General features: G+C 40.3%; 2 protein-coding genes and 1 pseudogene across 11 annotated transcripts in view; 1 reads left to right on the plus strand and 2 right to left on the minus strand.

The window, feature by feature from the left end:
- LOC309638942 (olfactory receptor 2H1-like) overlaps positions 1-24,230 on the plus strand; it is a 148,240-nt gene that overhangs the window by 37,844 nt on the left and 86,166 nt on the right. The gene's annotated exons all lie outside the window — the stretch shown is intronic.
- On the minus strand, positions 655-3,992 carry LOC309638165 (translation machinery-associated protein 7 pseudogene; annotated as a pseudogene). Its single transcript has 2 exons — positions 3,972-3,992; positions 655-852 (listed from the first exon to the last, which is right to left on the minus strand). The product of its transcript is annotated as a translation machinery-associated protein 7 pseudogene (transcript).
- ZNF311 (zinc finger protein 311) lies at positions 799-22,943 on the minus strand. Of its 7 annotated transcripts, none has more exons than XM_082415352.1 (7): positions 16,895-22,943; positions 15,852-16,189; positions 15,472-15,547; positions 11,909-12,000; positions 11,440-11,566; positions 10,700-10,804; positions 799-8,071 (listed from the first exon to the last, which is right to left on the minus strand). In XM_082415352.1, the coding sequence occupies exons 2-7, from the start codon at positions 15,900-15,902 to the stop codon at positions 6,495-6,497; spliced, it is 2,028 nt and encodes a 675-aa protein (XP_082271478.1). In that variant the 5' UTR covers positions 15,903-16,189; positions 16,895-22,943; the 3' UTR covers positions 799-6,494. The 7 variants fall into 7 exon arrangements, with proteins under 7 accessions (XP_082271478.1, XP_082271479.1, XP_082271481.1 ...); XM_082415353.1 differs by having other exon boundaries at positions 15,852-22,764; positions 22,879-22,908; XM_082415355.1 differs by having other exon boundaries at positions 17,453-17,478.

The raw sequence follows: 24,230 nt of genomic DNA on the forward strand, positions 1-24,230 counted from the left end.
CATATGAGCAACTCTAGTATAGGAATTTGTAAGAAAGCCCAGTTTTCATTGGAATAGTGGATAAATACACTGTCAGCATTGACTTTCTTGGAGATGAATGCCAAAACAAACAGAAACTCCAGCGTTAGCTAACTTTCTCTATCGAGATATTATTTTTGACATAATCTGCACAATGTGTTCTTGTTTTATGACACCCTTGTCTGAGCCAAAACTTTTAGGTCAGGGAGACCCACGCCCCACCGTCTGCCCTAAGAAGAGGAATGCAGACAGCAACTTTATCAATGTATTGCATTATATTGTGACAGCAACTATGTATATATATTTTGCCATTTCAAATGAGTTGGTTTAATTCCAGGTGGAACAATTCAGGATAGAACAAAGACTTAAGAACACACTTTGGCAGGATTCTGGGCTGGGTTTATGCAGGTCTCATAGCTAAGGCAGAAATGGCTGAGAAGAACTAAAGACAAGATGAGCCACTGTATGATTTTTTTTTTTTTTTTTTTACAAAAGTTTATTCTTAAATGTACAGTAGGTTCCAAGACAACGCTTCATTCTAGCTATAGGTGGCAACAGATGTTAATGGCAGGGAATCCAGATGTTTAAACAGGAATGGAATTAAGGATCATCATAGCCTCAGACACAAGGAACAGCTTACTTTCTGCCAGACTTCTTAATTTCACCCGTGGCCAGGGGGCCTTTCCCCGCGGCCTCCGCTTTTAGCTCCTCGAGTTTCTTCTGCTCCTCGTCTTGTTTCTGCTTGAATGCCTTATCTTCCTCGTCCACCTCCTTAGCTTGCTTCCTGGGCTACTTCAGGGGCTTCTTCTTGCCACCTTCGCGGCCCGACCGCAACTATATTTTTAAATGATTCGAATCTTGGCGTTTCAAAATGAACCGCGCAACGCCTTTGGTCCTGGGGGCACTTCCGCAGAGACCGTGGTCCCCCTGAGGACTGCCCTCTCTGCTCCTTTCGTCGGGTTGCCTTTCTTTCCTAGAATCCCCTCTGGAGGAGGCCAAACCACTCCCGGACTCACTCAGCTGTGTCGCGGCTCGGGCTGGACATCCCCATCCACGGCGGACCTGAAACCCACGCGGGCCCCGCGGCCCAAAGGGGCGGGAGTCTCGGATGCCCTGGTTTCCTCCCGCCCTACTCCCAGCTGTGGGGAAGCAGGGTGTCAGGGGTCAGGATGGGTGGTGGCTGAACAGCAGGCAGAAGTTCTAGGGTAGTATTAGTGGGAAGAACGCCAGAAAAGAATCCCGGGTGAGAAACGTGTGTGGGAGTCGGAAGGGGAGGACTTTCACTCTAAGGGAAAACGTGGAAAGGAAACCAAGCCGGAAGTGGTAGCGTGGCCGAGCGGTCTAAGGCGCTGGATTAAGGCTCCAGTCTCTTCGGGGGCGTGGGTTCGAATCCCACCGCTGCCAAGTACCTTTTTCTTTCTTAAAACTTCCTGGTATTAGACGTCCTTTATTCACGCCCAATGTGGACAGTTCTAACATACTACAAAGTCGGTCCCTATCTTCCCCTCTTTTGACTTCTGTTTACCCAGGGGCCATAGATAACTGCCCTAGAACAATGCTCAACCGAAAATAACCGCTCAAATAATCTGTCTATTTGAGCGGCCAGTATATTCTAGGCACAATTCTAGGCCCTGCGGATGCAGCAATCAAGTAACACGACCAAAAAGTGCTTTTATGCATACAGTCTTTATTACAAACAAATGAATAGATGTCAGATTCTTGGGAAAGCCCTTGTAATTCAATACATATCCTGCCAGTGCCTCTGAAGGAATAATTTATGTTCAAAATACTGTTCTCCCTCCAGTCTCTCTGCAGCGCACTTTGTGTTTGGAACCCTAGTTATTCAGACCTGAGAAGAGGCTCTGGAAAGCGCCAGCGCCTCGTCCCGCAACTGCCGGACACATCGCACCAGCGCTAGGTGCCTTCGCCCCTCTGGGCGCTTTCGAGTTCAGCTGCATCCAACACCTCTGTGACTTGGGGTGGGCGCTCTCTTTGCTCTGAGCAGATCCTCGTGTCTTTCTCATCCTCCAGGACTTAGCTTGGAAATTGTTTCCGCCCGATCTCCCTCTCTCCCTCCTGCCAGCTCCAAGTTCCTTGCCTTCATGGAACTTAAAGCGTAGTGGGGTTCATGTAATAGATAAGTTATTGCCCAAATATGGTTGAGTCTCTACCAAAAAAAAAAAAAAAAAAAAGTCCTCTACGTGAGGACTTTGAAGGAAGTTCCCGATTTAAGAGAATTTGTCAACCTAGTAGGTATCTCACAGCATATCATTATGGTCAAAACTCCTTAATTACTGAGATTGGACACTTCTTCTGTGTTTGGTCATCATTGTTTTTCAGTTTTCTGTGAAATACTTCATGCTTTTTGCCTATTTTTGGGTTGTCTTTTGCTTATTGACTCATAGGAGTGTTTATATTAAATTGAAACATGTTAAATTGCCACTATTCAACCTCTTTGGCCATTCATGGGATTCAACATAAAATATTTTAGATAATAATTTGCCAAGTATATTTGTTCCAAGTATCTTTTTTCATTTCATGAAAAAATTGTATTTTCACTTTCCTTATGGTGATTTTGAAAAAATAATTCTTCATTTTAATCTAGTTGAATTTATCAGAAAATTAAATTAATTACTTTCCTTAAAATTAACCTTTTTTTGGTGTCTTGTTTGAGAAATCTTTTCTTGAGCTGAGGGCATACAAATATTTTCCAAAACTTACTTGTAAAAGACAAAATTTTACCTTTTATAGTCTTGGCTATTCTTGGCCAAGAATTACATATATATTTTTTTTAATTAAACTTTTTATTTTATATTGGAGCATAGTTGATGAACTATCTTGTGATGGTTTCTGGTGTACAGCAAAGTGATTCAGTTATACATTTTTCCATTTAGGTTGTTACATAATATTGAGCAGAGTTCCCTGTGCTACATAGTAGGTCCTTGTTGGTTATCCATTTTAAATATAGCAGTGTGTACATGTCAATCCCAAACTCCCTAACTATCCCTTTCCCCCATTCTTCCCGCCTTGGCCAAGAATTATATTGCATTTCAACATAAATTTTAGAATCAATTTGTCAATTACCATAAAAATGCACCCTTGGGATTTTTTACTTAGGTTGCAATGAATGTATAGATCAATTTTGGGGAGAACTGACATCTTTATAACACTGAGTCTTCCAATCCATGAAGAAGTATAGTCTTAGACAAAAATAGCCAAGTCAGTCTTGAAAAATAATTACAAAGCAGTAGGACTTACCCTACCAGATGTCAAGATACTTTAAAGCTATAGTAATTAAGCAGTTTTGCATTGGTGTAGGGCTAGACAACAGACCAATGGAACAAAGGCCAAGATGTCTAGACTCCACTCTCACCAACCCATCTTCAATATGATCATTGTCTTCCTATTGCTATGATCCTGACACCAGCTTTAAAAACTCTCAAGTAACTCTCAATCCCATAGGAAGAAACCCCAAATTGAACTCCAGGAATCCTATATTTCCTGAACATTTAAAATGAACATTGTGAAAAGGCAATGAAGAAATTTCAGATATTTTACCTGGTGGAAAGAGAAGCTTTTGTCTTGAAATTTTTGAAGGACTACCTTGTGAGCAATGGGTTAATCTTACTCTGCAATTATCCCAGGGCATAGAACTACAGTCCATGGGTAGGAGCTAAGAAAGACATTTCTGTATATTTGTGGTTCTAATTCTGAAATCTGTATTTTATCACCCTTTTAAAAACTGAGTGAAATGGGCATTCTTTACCTCTTCTGTACAGGTAAAGTGAAAACAATCTCATGGTATCAATGTTCACGGTGAAATTTTTCTGTCTTCGCATTTAGAATTAATTAGGTTTAAAAAAGTGAGTTTTATCTGGTGATTTTTCTAAGAAATAACTAAATCAACAACTCTTGTTTTGGTAACTTCACAATTAGAACTACAAGAATCTTACGGTTTCAAGAAACACTAACATGTTTGATTATTCAACTATGCATCTGATCTTTGAATTCCTTCTACATAATGCCTGTCTACCAAACATACAACTGTATAGCAGAGTCTATGCCACCTTAGGATCCCTTCTAAATGACTTTTTCCACAGGTAAAATATCTGAAACTCCTTCAGTGTTTTTTTTCATAATGTTCATTTTAAGTGTCCAGGAAGTATCAAAAGATTCCTGGAGTTCAAGATAGTAATTTGGGATTTCTTACTGCAGGACTGAGAGTCAGTTGGGAGTTTTAAAAGCAGCTGTACACCTAAAACAACCAAAATATTGTAAATCAACTATACTTCAATAAAAATAAATAAAACTTTAAAAAAAAGCAGGTGTCAAGATCATAGGAATATTTTAGGGAGACAATGGTCATGCTGAAGATGGACTGGTGAGGATGAAGTCTAAAAGTGTTCTATTTGGGCTCAGTACAGAGGCTTCTCAACTTTCACAGCGGGATGTCAGGCCTGCCACCCCCTCCAGTTAACTGGTGTCTGAAGAACATGACTCTGATCAATAACACAAAACATCAACACTCCAGGACTGTCCAGAATTTAAACTGGAATTGAAACCTTGCCAGATTCTGTTAAAAGACTGACTGAAGAAGTGACTTGAAAGGATACACTGGAGGGTTCTCATGATGGGCTAAGGACTTTGAGTCCAAAATCCAAATGAACCTCATGGCCTGTGGGTAAAAAAACCATCCTGAACATGTGTATACATTTTCCAAAAGCATATACATGCTGTTGTAATTAACAAAACCTCAGATTTTCTAGGAGAACATGACAACATTTTGCCATCAAGCATTAAAGTACAACTACTTGTAGTGTGTGTATGCACGAGGGAGTGTTGGTAAAATTTATTGATCATCAAATAAGGGGTCCTCGCAGTCAAAAGAGATTGGAAAAGCACTGCCAATTCTCCAGACATAGCCTAAACTCTGTCCTTAAGCCACGTTGTATCATCCAAAAGCCACATATACAGCGTGTCATCCTCCACAGAAACAATTTTAGAGTTATATCCTAAATGTTTTCATCTTGGTTTTCTTCAACAAACTATATAAGAAATGGCCATATAAAGAACATGCTCTAATTTCCTGTAGAAACTGAACTTAAGAAACAATGTTTAATCTGTCTTTTGTATCATAAGCCATGTAATTCCCTTTGGAATTTGTTACTAGAAAATTGTGTATCTTGGACTCCTTGTCCATATTAGATAATGTGTAACCATTTCCCAAGATGTTTTCTGTGAAACAAGAGTCCATGAAGGTGCTCCTCCAAACAGAAGTCCTTCGTCCATCACTTTGGGAAAGCAATGCTTCTTACAGTTCCTTTGTTTAAGATTCAGAAAGGATATTAGCATAGTATAAACACTGAGAAGTCTTTAAGGGAATAAAAACCTCCACCCAGGAAGCATTTCTCAAATTTATTTTTAAAAAACATTAGCTTGTAAAACACTTTTGACAAATGCTGGGGAACCCATTGCTCATCTCTTTACCAGTCAGGGAACTTAGAACTAAATTTAATTCTCAATTATGGTCATTATGTTAATTAAGTTGACACACATTTGTATCCTCTTCTAGGATTTTCAATTTCTATTTTAACAGCCTTATTGCATGTGGGTATTTAATTCTGTCTGCAGTAAGGACCTATAACATTCGCAAGAGAAAGGATAGATGTTAGACACTGAAAGACTTGAAAAGATAGATATAAATTTACTAATCTATTTGAAATAGCATTTCATATGTCATGCAAACAGATATAGCAAATATTTAAGAAATCAACATCTTGAAGAACTTTTAGTGTATTTATAACAAAGTGGGTCAGGCTTCATGCTTTTTCCATACGTACACTGCTGCTTGAGCAGTGTATACCTGACTTCTACTTATCTGTAATTTTAAAATCTGCCCTTGTCCTGCTTCCCTTCCCCCACTGAATCTCAGCAATTCTGATCCTTTAAGCAGAAGTACCATTCAGGCTTTAAGTTAAAGCAAAACTTGCTAAAGATGATCAATGTTTATCAATTAAAAAAATGTTCTGTGCTGAACTGAGGTATAGCTTCATATCCAAGAGATGTGGTGCAGGATTATGGAAATTGCTCAGGTAAGTCTAAGCATTCAGTGGGCATTTGTTCAGAATTTACTAGTTAAGTGATCCACATCAGGTTTCTTCATCTTTTTATGCCTCAATTTCCTCATCCCATAGGGATGTTGTATGGATTAAATGATTAAAAATTGTTAAGAATAGTGCCTGGCATGTGTCAAGCACTAGTATCTAATATTACAGTACTATTATTGATAGACAAAGCCTTGGAAGTGAATGTGCTCACTGAAGAGACACTGAATAGGAAGGTCAAGGACAAAGGCTTGGTGGGGTCTCACAATTAGGGGGTCAGGGAACCAGGAAGAACCAATACAGGAGACAAGAGGGACCAGTATAAGAAGTAGAAGGAGAAATGAGAAAGTGTAAACACCAGAATCACTACCCTCAAGTGTTGGTGGTCAAAATATTGATGAATGAAAAGGTCTGAGAACTGGTTACTGGAGAGAGGGATTTCCCATTCTCATCAAGTTTGTGGGTTCCCCACACTCTATGTTTTCTTTTCTTATGTCCAGTAAGATTTGAGCTCACTCTGAAAGCTTTTCCACACTCCTCACATTCATAAGGTTTCTCCCCAGTATGAACTCGCTTGTGTCCAATCAGAGCTGAGCTCTGACGGAAAGATGTGCCACATTCACTGCAGGTAAATGGCTTCTCACCAGTGTGGATTCTTTTGTGCTGCCTCAGGACTGAACTATGATGAAAGGCCTTTCCACACACCTCACATCTGTAAGGCTTCTCTCCGGTGTGGATTCTTTGATGATTGGTCAAGTTTGATTTCCCACTGAAAGCTCTACCACACTCTGAACATTTATAAGGTTTCTCTCCAGTGTGGATTCTTTGATGGATGGTAAGGCAGTGTCGATCCTGGAAAGTTTTCCCACAATCCCCACATCGATAGGGCTTCTCCCCTGTGTGTTCTCGTTCATGAGTCCTGCGTTTACAGTTATGACGAAAGGCTTTCCCACACTCCTTACACTTGTAAGGCTTCTCTTCAGTGTGGATTCTTCTGTGCTTGGTGAGCTCTGCCTTGCTGCTGAAGGCTTTTCCACACTGAGGGCACCCACAGTGTTTCTCCTGAGTGTGGATTCTTGTGTGTTTGCTTAGGTCTGAGCTCCGGCTGAAGGCCCTCCCACACTCACTGCACTCATAAGGTCGCTCCCCAGTGTGGATTCTTGTGTGTTTGATGAGGTCTGAACTCCCGCTGAAGGCCTTCCCGCACTCCTCACACTCATAGGGTTTCTCCCCAGTGTGGCTTCTGCCATGGATGATAAGGGAATGCTTAAACTGAAAGGCCTTCCCACAGCCACTGCACTCATAAGGTTTCTCCCCAGTGTGGATGATTTGATGCATCCTGAGACGGTTCCTGGTCTTGAAGGCCTTCCCACAGTCGCTGCACTGGTAAGGCTTCTCCCCACTGTGCGTTTTTTTATGTCGGCAAAGAGCTGATCTACTGTTGAAGGCCTTCCCACACTGGCTACAGCTAAAGGGTTTCTCCCCTGTGTGGATTATCTGGTGCATAGAAAGCTGATTTTTGGTCTTGAATGCTTTCCCACACTCATTACACACATAGGGTTTCTCGCAAGAGTGAATTCGCTCATGGAGAATTAGGTCAGAATGCCAGCTGAAGTTTTTGCCACACCTGGCACATTCATGGAGTTTCTTTTCTGTAAGAACTCTATACGGAATACATTTTGAGTTTCTTCTAAGTACCTTCTGGTTCTTTCCTTTCTTGAAGGTCACTTTCTCACAGCGTTCTTTCTCTTCTCTCAGTTTCTTCCTCATAGGCATTTCCCATTGATTCTCTAATTTGACATCTTGTACACAAACTTCTCCAACTTCTGGATCCTGGGAAACAACTTTTAGGAGACTTTTAAATTTCACCCAGCAGACTTCTCCATTTTCGAAAACCTCCTGTTCTGAACTTGCCTTCTCATTCTCCGGCCGTGTCTTGGCAGCTGATACTTAAACAAGAAAATAAAAATGTCAGATGTTCAGAGGAAAGGAAATAAGTGGGCTGGAAGAGGTGAAGCAATGGTTAAGCTGTTGGAAGAGTAACTGACTTTCCCATGCTTGAAAAATTGCTAACGTTATGGCAAAGGTCAAAATAGGATGAACTACTGAAAAGTACTAAGATATTTAAAACTGAGTAAACTTTACAAAAATCCTTCCAAATCTACTCATGTTCTAGAATCTCCTAGTTTAGTGAATGACAACTTCATACACGTAGTCACCTAAGACAGGAAACCGGAAATCATCCTCAACTTCTCATATATACTCACTAACATTGTATAAATGTTACCTGTGAAGTGAGCTGCAAAGCGGGTGCTGAAGTGCCAGTGCAGCCCCCTTTTTAGGGATCGGTCTGCTTTGCTCCTGAGAGTGGGCCCTGAAGAGCCTTATTTCTGTGGTGTAACTCCACCCATCTGGGTAGGGCAGATTAGATCTGGGCAAGACCTGACCCAAACCAGGCCAGATTCTCTCTTCATGAACTTTGGAATCATGATGTGAAAGCAGATAAGGCCAGGCTCTGAAGATAGCTAGAGCTTTAGCACTTAAATTTGAGAACCAGTGGTGGTGGGATGGTATGTCGTGTAGGGGAGGGAATGCTCTGCCATCGGGACTGAGAAGCAGAGAAGATCCATCTGCCAAGAAAGGAGAATGAAGCAGACCCACAGAGTAGCAGAGAAGACAGCTGGAGAGTGGGGCCTGATGGCATTCCAATCCCTTCTTGAGCCTCATGTATACCTGCCCTTAAGTTCCATGACACACCCTGAATAATAAATTATTTTTCTTTTGGTTAAGCTAGCTGGAGTTACTTTTTACAGTTGGTAACCAGAGTCCAAATCAATCTCTTATTATCTCTTAACTCTATCCCGTCTTCTTCACTTCTACTGCCAGTGCATTCTCACCAGCTAACTTTAATAACCCTCAAACGTCCTTTAGTCTGTCTCCCCTCTAATCCATCCTCTACACTGCTTCCAGATTATTCCTTCTAAAAATCAAATCTAATCACATCACTCTTTAGCTTTAAACACTTCAATGGCACTCCATAGTTAACCAGACAGAAAGGAAGTAAAGTGTACAGTCAAGAGCCCCAGCTCACTGTCTGGGTTCAAATCTTAGTTCTGACTCCTAATACCTGTGCAAATTTGGGAGGATGTTGTAACCTCTCTCAGTTGCTTTATCTATAAAATGGGATCTAGACTATCCACAATAATTAAATGAGTCAATGTATGCAAAGCACTTCCAACACCAAAATAAGTACCTAATCAATCTTAGCTGTTATTATAAGAATAAAGTTAAAGGTCTGTAGTTTATCAAAAACTCATTCAATCATGATCTTGTCCCTGACTACTGCTCCTGTACTTTCCCCACTGGCTACTCCAAGTCCTTGGCTCTGGACACACTGAACTATTCACAGTTCACATTCTTTTACTCCTCAGTACTTTCCTACTTGTTATTCCCCTCTGCCCTTCCTTCAACTAAATGACCTCACTCATCCTACATAACTTAATTCAGTTGTCATTCCTTCTGCAGTCTTTTAGTCCCCCAGGTCAGATTTAGATGCTTCTCCTCTATGTTTGTATATACCAGGTACATATCCCTATCTACATATCCCAAGAACTCCCACCATACTGTACTATATAATTACTTATTTACTTACCTGCCTTCCCCACTAGAAAATAAGCTTCCGTAACTCAGGGCTCGCCCATATCTTACCTGACTGCATATCTCTAGAACCTTGTATAGTACCTGGCATATGATAGTTGCTCAAGAAATGTTTTTTAGATGGAAAGAAGGGAGGAAGGAAGAGTAGGCATTGTGGATACAGCAGCTGGAGTTGGCCTATAAACAAAGGACAAGTTTTTTTTTGAATGACAAATACAGAAAATAGTTTGAATGAAGAGCTGGTAATATTTCATGACTGACTAGATAAGAGGTTCAGGGAATGGAAAGACAAAGTAAGAAAGAGGTAGAACCAGATATAGAAATAGGGAGAGCTTAATGAAGAGACAGCCTTGGAGGGAGAGATGAATTTGACTTTAGATAGGTTGCTTTCCAGATGACAATGGGATATTCAAATAAAAACCAGGAGTTAGAAACATGAGACTGCTGCCCAGGAAAGAGGTAAAGGTTAGCATTATCAATGTGGCAGGCATCTGCATCAGAGCTAAGAGCTGAAGCCATGAGAGAAACCAACTAACTTCACAGTAAGAGAGAATAGAAAAGGCAAGGGTCAAAGGCTCAGGTCTCCAAATGGGGGAAGGTCCTAAAAAAAAAAAAAACAACTGGAGGCAGAAAGGCAATGCTCTCTGAGCACTGGAGTAAATGATACACAGAGAGGAGATGAATTGTCTGAGCCTTTTTGGAGGACTAAATTGCAAAAAGCCTATATTAGATAGGTTGAAAACAGCCAATTAGATAATGACAGAATAATTATCCAAACAGTTTGTTTCCTCTGCCTTAAGATTTCCTAAATAGATACCCTTCTGGGCCCTTCAGGATGGATGACCCACCACTAAGAACATTCTATAACCATTTTGTCACATGGAACACAGAAGGGGACGGACAGCTTCTCTGGCACTCACCTGGGTAGGAGCAGCTCAGGAACTCCCTGTCCTGTCGATCCTGAGCACAGAGCTCTGCCTCTTGCTCCAGATGGGAGATCAAAGGAGGTTTAGGAAATGGAAATCCTGGTTGTTGAGAAGGAAGAAGACAGTGTGTAGAGCAACAGAGAACTGTCCTAACGCTTACCTTGACCCCTCTGTTTGCATATGGAAACAGGAAAGAAATGTCCATTTGGGTAGAGAAAAGGGTTTATTCAGGGGTCTGGTAACATGTAAATGAACAGGTCTAGGAAATTTCTCAGCAAAGTCAATACTCAGAAGGGCAAAGAAGGAGATTCTGGGAAATAGTCAGTTGGTTGTATTTTCCCTGTTCTCTTTAGGAGGATGGGAGTCTGTAGAGGGAGGTTAATCTGTTTTCAGCCGCTAGGAAGGAGTTCATGACTAGGAGCTGAATACAGAGCATTTAATGGAAAATGAGAGGCTTGAAGAGGCAAGAATCCAGGGAGAACAGAGGTTAAGTGTCTCCTTTTTACCCAGGGAGAGTTTCATTGCAAAGAATCAGAAAACAACAAATAGGTTAGCCAGAAAATTATCTTGCTATGTAACAGGGGCAACTCAAAACTAATTTGGGGGAACATATTGATGATATGGAATGAGAGCTCTGATTTTCAATATGAGACCCCATACACATCAATAAATAAAGCAATTAAAAGAAAAAGGAAGGGAGAAAGTACTAAGCCAAGTGCAGGGAAAGTCCTTACCAAGTGATACCACGTTCCCATAATTTTCCAACATCACGTCTTTATAGAGGTCCCTTTGAGCATGGGTCAGACACTGCCACTCCTCATTACTGAAGTTCACAGCTACATCCTCAAATGTCACTGCCTCCTGAAACAATATGTCCCTGCTGTCCTGGAGAAAACTCCAAAGTTCCCTCAGGAAACAGAGGCAGAAGAAAGGAATTTGTAGGGAATTTGTTTACGGAAGCAAAAGGCTGTTACTGTTTCGTGTATATTTGGGGATGAGGTGAAAGGTAGCATCAGCTTTCCGTAGCAAAAAATAACGAAAGAGGAAACAACCCACAAATGGTTTGTCACCCAACAAAGTATCCCTTATGAGAGGGAGCACCTGGACTTGGGAGGTGCATAGCCAGGGAAGGCAGTGAAAATAAGGCCACATTTAGGAGGCAGTGATATATTTCCAGGAGGGAAGGAAGGGGCCTTAGCTCACTTGGAGTTGGCTCATCAGTGTGATTTTTGCTCCTGGCAGGTTTCCTTGGCGTCCATCTTCGGCAAAGGCAGGACAATGAGGAGATGGCAAAGCTGAGAGAAGAGAAATAAGCCAAGAGTCAATTCAGCACAGTGTTGAAACCTTCCGCTTTCATCCTCTCCTCCCCAAATGTAGAAGCTTCTGAAGCTCTAACCTAGGGATTAAGTCTACTGCATTACAGTATCCTCCTTCTCCATCATTCCCCTAGTCTCAGTTTCCAGTTTGGGGTATCAGGCTCCGGCCAGCAGCCAAGCCAACTGTAAGTGCGTTCTTCTTCTCTCTCACCTACTACACCTTTTTCTCTGGTCTCTCTTCATCCTAGAATACCTTACACCCTCCCCAAAAGGCCCAGATCACCGACTCCCAGCCTATACGATAACCTGGCTTCCTGTGTTTGAACGATGAAGTCATCTTGCCCAAAAAGACTTGGGGTGGAGGTGGAGGGAAAGGAATGAAGGAGAGGTATGGATCAGAAATATCCAGAGATAGGTCCAAAGCTTTTTTCTTTAGGTAACTTAATGGCTGGTCAAACTCAAGTTAGTTTACTAGAAAATATTTTTCCCTTGTTCTTCTTAGAGAAAATCACTTTCCCCCTTTGATTCTGAGTCTCTTTCCTGTTAATTCCCTAGTATTAAGTGATTCCGCTTCCCCCCAACTGCTCTCCCAGTATAGTATAGCACACACAGCTTTTAAAATGCAAAAGAAACTTTCTCAGAGTGTACACATGACTAGGTATAATTCATATGGATTGGGCAAGAAGTACAGTTTCACATTACTGATTAATGGGGCCCTGTTTTATTCCTTGCAATCCAGCTCAGCCTTTCTGTAGCTTCAGTGTTTATGGTGGTTTATCTTTCTTGATAGTCATCAACATATTCCCAAGTCCAAGACCATTCCTTTCTGGTCTGAAGTCATCTACTGGTAAGTCTCTAGGATAACCCCTTGGCCTCAGGACCCTAAAACTATCATTTCAATTTTACCAAAACCTCAATTTAGGAGTAAACTGGCTTCTTTCCACAGAAATAGGCCAAGAAGACTTTTCTTTGGTCTAGGCCACCCTTAGCTTTTGATCAAGAACAGGCCTGTGTTCAATCATTGTGGGTTCCATACAGTTTTCCAACTATCTCCTCTGAAAGCCTGTTACTTTATAACTCTTTGTCTCAAAAAGTTCCCAAACCACCTGGAAGGCACAGAGCTCACAGCAGATACATGTTTTGCTCTGAAATGTTCCATAACAGTTCTTTTCCTTATAACATCAATAAACTTAAACCTCCAAATTGGGTTTTTTTTCAATCAACATTTTATAATGAACATTTTCAAATATACAGAAAAGTTGAAAGAACTGTATAGGAAACATCCATATATTCACCACTTACATTCTACAATTAACATTTTGCAATATTTGCTTTATCACGTATCTGTCCATCTAACTATCCCTGTCTCTGTCCATAAATTCATTTTATATTTTGTTGCATTTCAAAGTAAGTTGAAGACATCAGCATACTTCACCCCTAACACTTTATGATACATATTATTAACTAGAGTTCAATATTTGTTTACATTCTTGCTTTTGAAGTAAAATTTACATACAGCAAAATGTACAAGTCTTAAATTTTTGACAAAGCATACCCTATTTAACCCAAACTCTCCATATACATCCCAGTTGGATTTTTACCATATCTTCTTCATAAATTAGGAAAGTTTTGTTACCTTGTCATGGCTTTTTTTCCCCTAAGTGCTCATTACATTAAAAACTGTTTTTAATTGTGGTAAAAAACATATAATATGAAATTTACCATTTTAACCATTTTTAAGTGTACCATTCAATAGTGTTAAAAATATTCACAATGTTGCATAATAGATCTCCAGAACTTTTTCATCTTGCAAAACTGAAACTCTATACCCATTAAACAACAACGCCTTATTTTTCCCTCTCCCAAGCCCCTGGTAACCACTGCAGTGATTTTTTTTTCTCCTAGCCTCGCGGAGGCTTGTGGGATCTTAGTTCCCCAAGCAAATCCTGGCCACAGCAGCAATGGTCCTAACCACTGGACCGCCAGGGAATTCCCCCCACTGTAGTGATTCTTTTTTTTTTTTTTTTTGTAGTGATTCTTAAACTTTATTTTTTAGCCTCAGAATTTGAAAGGTCAGTTTCTGCCCTCAAGTTAAAAATGAACTTGGGGGAATTCCCCGGCGGGAGTTCACATGTGGGAGAGAGTGAAAGCTCCAGTCTCTTCCTTTTCTAAGGACACTAATCTCATCACTGGAGCCCCACCCTTATGACATCATCTAAACATGATTACTTCCCAAAGGCTTCACCTCTAAATATCATCACACTGCGGGGTGTGGGTTAGGGCTTCAACATACGAATTTTGAGGGGACACAAACATTCAGCCCATAACAAAACTATTTGTTAAAGCAGTGTATAGATATTATCCAGGGTGAGATTAACTCATTTACATTTTATGTTAAGTAATTGTAAACTTTATGGCCCTGAAAATCACCTATAGGAAGAGAATTCAAGATCTTTTGAGAAAAAGAGGATTTGGATACTCAGGTCAGATGTGAACCATAAAATTATATATATTTAAAAAAATGAAATAAAATGAACAACCAAGTTAAGCAATATTCATTATTTTCTACCTCTCCTAAATTTGTGATAAATATGTTCTATATTATTAATTTTCATTTATGATTACTTATACAGTGGAAATTTCAAGATTTCTCTTCTGGAAGTTCCAATAATATGCTTAGAAATTCATTTTACGTTTTTTTTCTTTGTAGGTAATATATACTAAAAGCCTAGTTTTGGGGTGCCGAGGGGCCTAGTCCTCTAAAAGTCTGTGCCTTTCAGGGTCTGATTTTATGACTCCAGAATTGTTAAATACCATCAGCCACTTCTATACAAATCTTACCCACTTTTCTCTTCATATATGCCACCAAAGAGCATTTTTAAAGCCCAGCCCCACATTTCCCCATCTTCCTTTATTCTTCTCAAAGCTTCATGACAATACCTTTGCTCTTTCTTTTGCCATGGCTTTATCTTCTATTTCTCAGGTATACCTATACTATAATTTAAAAATCTCAGGGTTAACACATGTACAGAAATAAAATTACCTACACTCAAATTTTACATGTTGGTAAAATTGTGGTTGGGAGGAGTTACTGTATTATACCACAAGTTTTATATGTGCAACTATTCATGTACACATATGTAAGCTACTTATCATACATAAAGTTGTACATATAATAAGTGAATGAATACATTCAATATCTTTCATAAATTGCTTTGAAGAATCTTTTTTTATGAATCTTTATTTTTTCCAAATTTGGTTTAAGATGAGGGCAGAAACCTAATAATCCTCTCAATACCGAGCCAAGCCTAGTATAGAAATAACAGATTTCCTATAAATACTCAATAATGAGCATATTTCCAGGCCCCAGGAAGCATCTCCCACCTAGTCTGTGTCCCTGCCCCATTTTCAGCTGCCATAACTCCTGCCACAATACCCTGTGCGCATTACCTCTTTCCTGCAGGAGCTTGGTATCACGGATACAAAGCTGGTTTGATGGTCCTGGAGTCTCATCTGATACCACCACCTATTGCAAGGAAAAGAATACATTTGGAGAGGTTATGGAGGGATGGAAAATGTATGGGAAGCTGCAACCAACTATGAAGTTCTGTTCATGGAAATCAACTCCCAGAACTACCAAGAGGGGTGAGACAATCAGGGACTCAGGCCCTGATATACCTTATGAAAAACAGAAATGGCATCCAATTGTTCTATAACGTAAAATGATCACCAGGCCATACAGGAAAAAAAGTATTTTGAAGGAGAAAACTTCCACAAGGTCAATCCAGGCCCACCACACTCCCACTGCTTTCCTCCTTTCTTGGACTTACTTCATCCTCCTTGTGATACACTGCAGACACTTCTCTTTTTACCTGCTGCATCTTTTTACCCAGCTTTCTTTTCCAGTCTTCTAACACTGTCCCGGTTTCTTCTCTGCTGGTTGGATCCAGCTCCCAAAGTCAATCATGGCTTTGCCTGGACAACCAGTTTTGAAGTGGCTCCAGTGGATACCAGCCTCCTTTCAGGGATTTAAGCCTTGGTGGTGCCAGCCAAAGGGCCTCTCCTGACCCACAGGGCAGCTGCTTTTTGGCTTGATGTGTCAAATACTGCCCTGGATTTGGGGTTCATCAGCAGTACTAAGCTAGTGGTGATCCCATACCTTGTTTTCCTGCATATTCGATGAAGGGAGGAGAAAAGAGAGGAATGTGACCAAAGCAAAAAGAAGGAATCACTGAGAATCTGAGGTATCTATGGGAGATGAGGGAGCAGGGGAAGACAAACTGAAAATGATAATGTATCCAGAATACAACCTCCACTGCCACTATCTTGTCCCAAGCCACCATTGTCTGCATTGCCCTACAGAATTACGTTAGCCGTCCAGCTGGTCTCCTGCTTCTATCCTTGACTTCCGCCTGCCTCTTCTCAATACAACAGAGTAGGCCACTTAAAACTTAAGTTGGATTATTTCATCTCTCTGCTTAAAACCCCTCAATGGGTCCATCTTACTCAAAATAAAGAGTAGCATAAAAGGCCCTAAAGAATGTGCCCATTACATCTCTCTTGTTCATTCAAAATAAAAGCTGAAGTCCTTACAATGGCATACAAGACTACTGGGTGTGCTATTACCTCTCCTACTATTCTCCCCATCATTCAACCCTCTTCAGTCACACAGACCTTTCTCTTCCTCTTTAGGCACATTTCCATTTTAGGGCCTTTGTACTGGCTGTCCCCTCCACCTCAAGCTACCCTCACGATGAATAATTTTGCTTCCTTCAACTGTTTGCTTGTACGTAATCCTCCCAGGGAAACCTACTCTAGGTCCCCTATTTAAAATTACAGCCTACCCCCTCCTTCCAATCCTGACATGACTTACCTTCCTATATAGCACTTTATCACTTTCCAACATGGTGCATAAGTTACTTATATTCTTTCTATTGTTTATTGTAGATTTCCCCTTCACTAAAATGTAGGCTCCCAGGCTTTTGAGGGCAGGGATTTTTGTCTATTTTGCTCACTGCCGTATTCCCAACTTCTAAAACAGTGCCTGCACCAGTAGGCGCTCAGCTAGAAATTGGCTTAACGAATGAATGTACGAATGGATGCTGGGGAGGAAAATAAACGGGGGAAAAAAAAAAAAAGGGTAAGAGGCTGCTGAGAGCAAGAAGAACGGGAGGGAGTTAGGAATGCAGGAGGAAAACGCCCGTGTGGGGCAGGAACCCGCGGCGGACCCCAGCTCCCGGCGGACCAGGCTACAAAGCCCCGCCCCGTCCCCCGCCAGCCGTCCCGGGCCCCAGGGAGGGGGTGTATGTAAGTGAACCAGGTGGTGGTGCCAGGATCCTCCCAGCCGCCCCTCGGCGGGCTCGGAGACCCCAATGGCAGCTTGGGAGCCCCTCGGCTAAAGTCCCGTCCCACGCTGGCTGAACACACAGACCTTCCTGCCGACATTCTCCTCTAAAAATGAGAAAGTAGAGAAATCTATTCCAGCTCCACTTCCTAGTACGTCAATAATCATTTCCGGTGACTTTCTAGGAAACCTCAACTCGCTGGTCGAGGAATTTCCCTAGAAAGCCTTCGCAGACTCCAAACGTGTTATTTCATGTTCTTCAGAATGCATCTCTTAAAACAGAACCACAATGTCATTACCCCACCTAACAAAATTAAAATAATTCCTGGGTACCATCTAATACTGAGTCCATATTAAAATCTCCCAAATATATAAAATACGCTGGTTTTTTGAATCAAGATCTAAAGTCTACATACTTTATTTGGTTATTTCTCTTAATCCTCTTTTAATTTAGATCTAGAATAGTTCCTCCATCTTTCACTTTTCCCCGCATTGAGTAAATTGGGTCATTTGTTCTGAATGTTCCACATGCTGGCTTTGTCTGTTTGCATCCTCATTTAATTTGTTTCTCTAGACTTGTATTTGTTAACTAGATGTTAGCTCTAAAGGTTTAGAGTTTGGTTTACCTTTATGGGTAAGCATTCTTACGTGGTGCTACGTACTTCTTTTTGCTTTATATCAGGAGGCATATAATGTCTGATTATTTCACTCTTTGTGATACTAAGATTGATCAATGAATCAGCACTTGCTAGTTGGATCCCTCCATGTAAAGCTCCTCATCAACCTTTCATCGGATGGTTTCATCCACTGATGATCTTTGCCTGAATCAACCATTTTATTGCAGAACTGGGATTTTCTAATTCAATATTTTTTTCACATTTATGAGTTGGAATTCCTTTTTAAACAAGAATTTTATCTCATTAACCTATCAATTCAGGGTTATTTGGTTATCCTGAAATGTCAGTTCAAACAGGAAAGACAGAATAAATGTTTACTTTTCTATTTAATTGCTAATTTTCAGGGTAAAAAGTTGTGCCCTAGGTGCCACGGCCACTGATACGTTAGCCATTCTTCAAAATGGCCATCAATGAGCACTGCCTTAGAGTATTCACACTCTTGTGTAGCTCCTTCCTACATTTTACCAGCGTTGGTTTGTGTGACTAACTGAGTATGGCAGAAATGATGTTATGTTACTTCTAATATTAGGTAATAAAAGAAACTGTGGCACCCCAGTGTTCATTGCAGCACTGTTTACAATAGCCAGGACATGGAAGCAACCGAAATGTCCATCAACAGAAGAATGGATAAAGAAGATGTGGTACATATATACAATGGAATATTACTCAGCCATAAAAAAGAACGAAATTGTGCCATTTGCAGAGACATGGATGGACCTAGAGACTGTCATACAGAGTGAAGTAAGTCAGAAAAACAGATATTGTATATTAATGCATATATGTGGAATCTAGAAAAATGGTACAGATGAACCTATGTGCAAAGCAGAAATAGAGACACAGACGTATGGACATCAAGGGGGGCAAGGAGGGGTGGGATGAATTGGGAGATTGGGATTGACATATCTACACTATTGACACTATGTATAAAATAGATAACTAATGACAACCTACTGTACAGGACAGGGAACTCTACTCAATGCTCTGTGGTGACCTAAATGGGAAGGAAATCCAAAAAAGAGGGGATATATGTATATACACAGCTGATTTGCTTTGCTGTACAGCAGAAATTAACACAACATTGTAAAGCAGCTGTACCCCAATTTAAAAAAAAGAAAAAGAAACTGTGGCTTCTATCTTGGTCTCTCTTTTTTTCCCTTTCTCTCAGATCACTCGCTCTAGGGGAAGCCAGCTGCCAGACTGAAAAGAGAGACCCAGGTGGTGAGGAACTAAAGCCTCCTGCCAACAGCCATATGAGTGAGTCTAGAAGTGGATCCATCAGCTCCCTGTCAAGCCTTCAGTTGACTGCATCCTGGGTCAACATCTTGGCTGCAACCTTAAGACAGAACTAGAACCAACCCCTAAACTGCTCTCAGATTCCTGACCTGTAGAGACTGTGTGAGAGAGTAAATATTCAATATTTGATTCTAAATTTGGGGGTAATTTGTTATGCAGCAATTGGTAACTAATATTTTTTGTTGTTTTTTCTTTTTGAGCATCATTAACTCATGGAATTTTTAAAAACATTCAAGGAATCTTAATCAATTGCATTTTTTTTTTCTTTTTCTTCTTGATGTTCAAATGATTCCATCTTTGGCCAGTGGGAGTCCCTTTATTTTGTTTCCTGTGTCCTTTTCATCTAACTCTAAAAGTCTTTGATGGTTTTTTTGCCTTCTGGCAGTACAAGATATTTCAGGCTCATTTTGTATATTTCCTGCTCCAGACCTGGAATCAGCCATTTCTCCAAGGAGTCTTGGTTCCTTTCAGAGGGAAGAGTGATTGCATAGCTTTGTGAATGGTCATAACTTCTTTTAAAGCTTATCAAAATGAAATAAAATTAATTATGGGATTGAATCCAGGCTAAACCACTTGGTACCTGTGTGCATGAGAACCAAAGCAAGGTATACATCATGCCCCAGTTTCCCCAACTGTAAAATAGGTCCAGGGTAAATACCTAATTTTCGGAGTCATTATGAGGATTAAATGAGACAATATACAGAAACCATTTAACACATCACCTGGCATCAAATTTCATCATTAGAATAACAGAATTGCAAGTCTGAAAGATACCGCAGTGATGACCAAGTACAATTCATTCATTTCACACTTGAGAAACTTGAGGCCCAAGAGATTAAAATTTTGTCTAAAACTACAAAGGAGGATAAAATTAGAAGAGAAACTAATGACTCCAGAGTCTTGGATCTCATACTTGGGCTATTTTGATAAAAAGCAGTCTCTCCAGCCCGATCAGGGCTTTTATTTATTCAAAAACAAAAGAGGTTAGAAAGTACTTGGCACATTAGTTATAAAATGCTATTATGGAAAGTTCATCAATCTTATGTTCTGAAGACCTGATTCCTGGCTCTGCCACTCACTAGCTTGATATTTTGGTCAAGTCATTTAACTCCTTTGCATCTCAATTGCTGCATCTGTAAAACAGTAACAATAAATCCTTTAATCTCAGCTCATTGTGAGAGTGAAAATACAATATACGGTATATGAAAGTGCCTGGCTCATAATAATTGCTAAATAATGATCATTATATTAAAAAAATTCCTTCAATCCTCCAATTTAATACAAATGTATCCTTCTCCTCTACAGGAAATTGGGTTTTGATTAGACTGATCCCTAAGTCCCTAATTCTGAAACTGAGTTCAGTGAATACCGCACAAAGGCACTGAGCAAGAGGCTACAGGAAAGATGCTATGCATGGTCACCCACTCTTCAGGCTGAGTAGGTACAGTCTTTCTTCCTGATATCAATCTACTTAACAGTACTAACGTCCAGTACACATATACTCACAGGGTATATTTATGAGAGACTTTGCTATAACCTTTGCTGATATGAAGATAGTTTACTTCCACAGCAGATCCTTAGTATATGACTTTAATAATCTAGTCCAATTGAGATATAATTTATTTACATTATTCTTGGTTAACCCGAATCTCATAAAATCTCCTAAATAATCTCCTAAAATAATTAATGCTGGAATTTTGCCAGGGATCCATGTCAAGCTTTTCAGCCTAATTCCACAGTTCATCTTTTTTTAGTTTTTGAAAATTTGGATATTTGCTAGTCTTAGGCATGAGTCTCACTCCTTAAAAATGGCCTCCAGGGGCCCTGTGGCTAATCTGCCTGAAATTCAGGATCCTTCAAGCAATTTTATCTGGGTACGAAGACTTGCACTCATTTAAGGCAAGTAGTTACTCTTTTACTATCTCCTTGTATGACCTGAAATTTAATTTCCTCATATTAATGTTTGTCCTACCATTCCCAATTTGAAGGTCCTGATCCTTGATGGAGAAACAGAAGCCTGATTGGTGTTAAGTAATTCTATGGCCCCTCTGCTGTCTGTTGAAATTACCAAATTCATTTCCAGGGGCTTTTTAAAAAAAAATAGCGAACATTTCAGGCATACAAAGCAATAATATAAGAAACACTTAACATCTATCTTAAGATATAAATATTACAGATATAATTATATCCCCTTGTCTACTCCTCTCCAATTCCTCTCCTCTTCCTTCTCAGGTTAACTACTATCTTGATATTGATGTTATTATTCCAATGCATGTTTATATATTTTTAGTACATATGTGGGTAGCCATAAACATTTTATAGTATAATTTACGTTTCCCTAATTTTATACAAATAGTTTCACTCTGTACATATTTAAGTTTGAAAGGCTTGATTTGATTTAGGTTCAATATTTTTGGCAAGAATGCTTCATAGAGGTTATTATGTACTTTGTACATACTCAACTTCATGGTTTTGAGATATATCCTTAATGAAAAGTCCTTAGCTCTTATCCTTAGCTCATTCATCTTATCTGTCACAGGTATTTTTCATTTTCCTTCCAACAGTCTTGTTCATTATTCTGATTATTTTTTCAGTTCAACTCAGAACTTTAGCAAGTATTTGTTTTTTGTCTTTGAGTTTATGGATTTCATTTTGTTTATATTGGCTGTCTTTTTGAAATAATTTTCTTGGAGTTTCCCCTTCTAAAAAGATTATGTCCCATAATTTTATGCTAGCCAGTTCATATTCTAGTGTAAGAAAGAATAATCTAAAAAGTATTTGCCACTTCCTCAAATTTTTAAATATATCTTTTGTGCTTAACTTAATTACTTAAGTAATTAACTTAATTACTTAATTACTTCTCTTCAAGTTTCTACTGCTAATCGTTATACTGAAATATAACATACTGAAAATATATTACAGAAAAATATAATACTTTAGAAATATAATATTTTGGAAAATACAGCATACATTACTTCTAATGCATGCTTGTGGGTTTTCATAATCCCCAAATTATAAGATATTTAAATGTATGTGACACATAGTTCTCTTTTAAATAAAGCTACTGATCAGAGGCAAATACTGATATTAGTCAATGATGCTTTGCAGCAATATTTTTTTCAGAATCGTTTCAATTCATTCATTTAACAAGAATTTCTTCAGCAACTGTTATAAGAGCTTGGGATACAGGAATGAACAAAACAGTTAAAGGTCTCTGCGTGGTGGAGCTTACGTTCACGTAATTCTGATTAACTCGTGCTTCCATTTTCTTTCGTTGTTTTCCCTCTTCACACGCTGAAGATCAATTTCATATTCAAGCTCATGTGTTCTCCATGTGGCAACAGGTCCAAACTAGCGAGCAGGGACCGGAACCGTCCAGCTTCTCAGGGTTTGTAGTGCTGGACCAAAGAGAAGAGTCCTCCGGGGGTCCTAGAAGGGCGAGCCGCGCGTTATCATGGAGACCGTGGAATGGAAAGGTTCTGTCTGCACTTCGGAGTTCAGCCCCTCGTCTCTGAGGTGCGGGTGGGGTTTTTTGGACCTCACCTGAGGAGGCCTTTGCGCTCCTTCGGCCCCACCGCGTGGAAGGCAGGACCCGCAAGGTCGGCGGAGAAGGTGAGGTCGCGGGGCAGGTCTGTGAGGCCCTGTCCGGGGTTCTGGCGGGAGCCCCTCGCTGGGGTTCTGGCGGGAGCCCCTCGCTGGCCTTCTGGGGAGGGGCGGGGCCTGCGGTCGGAGGTGGGATGGGATGGGTTGGGATGTAGGCGGGCCCGCCTGCTGAAGCATATTTTATCTTTACCTCTTCTAGACTGTTTTTCTGTCCTTCTCCTCCTTCTTCAGGCCATCCTTTAATATTACAATTAAAGTTTTTTTATTTGGCAAACTGGTGAATATAGCGCTTATTCTGGGTCAGGCCTTGTCCTAAGTGTAGTATACATATTGATATTCATTCGTTTAATTCTCAACCCAATGAGGTAGGTACTATCACTACCCCAATTTTTAGATAGGCAGCTTGACGCCTAGATATACTAAAAGCTTACCCACAGTCGCATAGGTGGTAAGGTGAGGAGAGGAAACCCAAACGATATGGTGCTCTTAGTCTTTCCTCACGAATTCTGAAACTCTCATCAGAGCTTTAACTTCCTTCCTCTTTGCCAGTTTCTTTCCCCGTCCGGCTGCTTGGTTCTTTTGTGATTTTTGTTGATGTGATACTACTCCCATTCATGACTTTCCCTCCCTCCCTCTCTCTTTTTTTCCTGCCCTTTTCTTTCAGGCCAGTAACCTAAAATGCAGAGTGGAGCCACTGAACTTCACTGGTATCTAAAGCCATACTGCCAATGGACAAAAAAATACAGAGCACCTCCTGCCCCTTGGCTCAAAATGTCAGTCACTGGGAGAAGGCAGTTACTTCTGATGAGTGTTCACAGGGATTTGGCCCCCTTGAGGAGACCTGTCCTGGGCAGCAGGCCCTGGAAGTCCTACCTGGAGAGAGACGGAACAGGATGTGGGTACATGATTCACCTAGCAGAGAGAAGGTCATAGTAGTGATGGGAGATGAAGAGCGAGATCTGGATGGAGAAGAATGGGTAAGAGGAGGCAGTGTTTCTACTGGCCAGGGAAGAGAAACAATGAATGATGTGGTTTTCTTAAGGGCTAAAGAAAATAGTGGCTAAGTGCCTCAATTGAGTTTCTTCCTTAACCTCTTTGTTATTGACTGTATTGATAGCCTTTAAAGTTGCATGCTTTTGTAGGAAAGACTGTGCGTATCCTCTGTCTTTTTCTAAAATGGAATGAGAATTGGATTTTCCCTTTCTCTGTAGTCCAGAGAGATTTTTTTTTCTTTCATATCTTTCCTAGGATTTTAATTTTAACATGTAAATAATCCCTTTTTCTTTTCCCTT

This window comes from Balaenoptera physalus (assembly GCF_965194825.1).
Source record: "Balaenoptera physalus genome assembly, chromosome: 11".
NCBI lineage: Eukaryota > Metazoa > Chordata > Mammalia > Artiodactyla > Balaenopteridae > Balaenoptera > Balaenoptera physalus.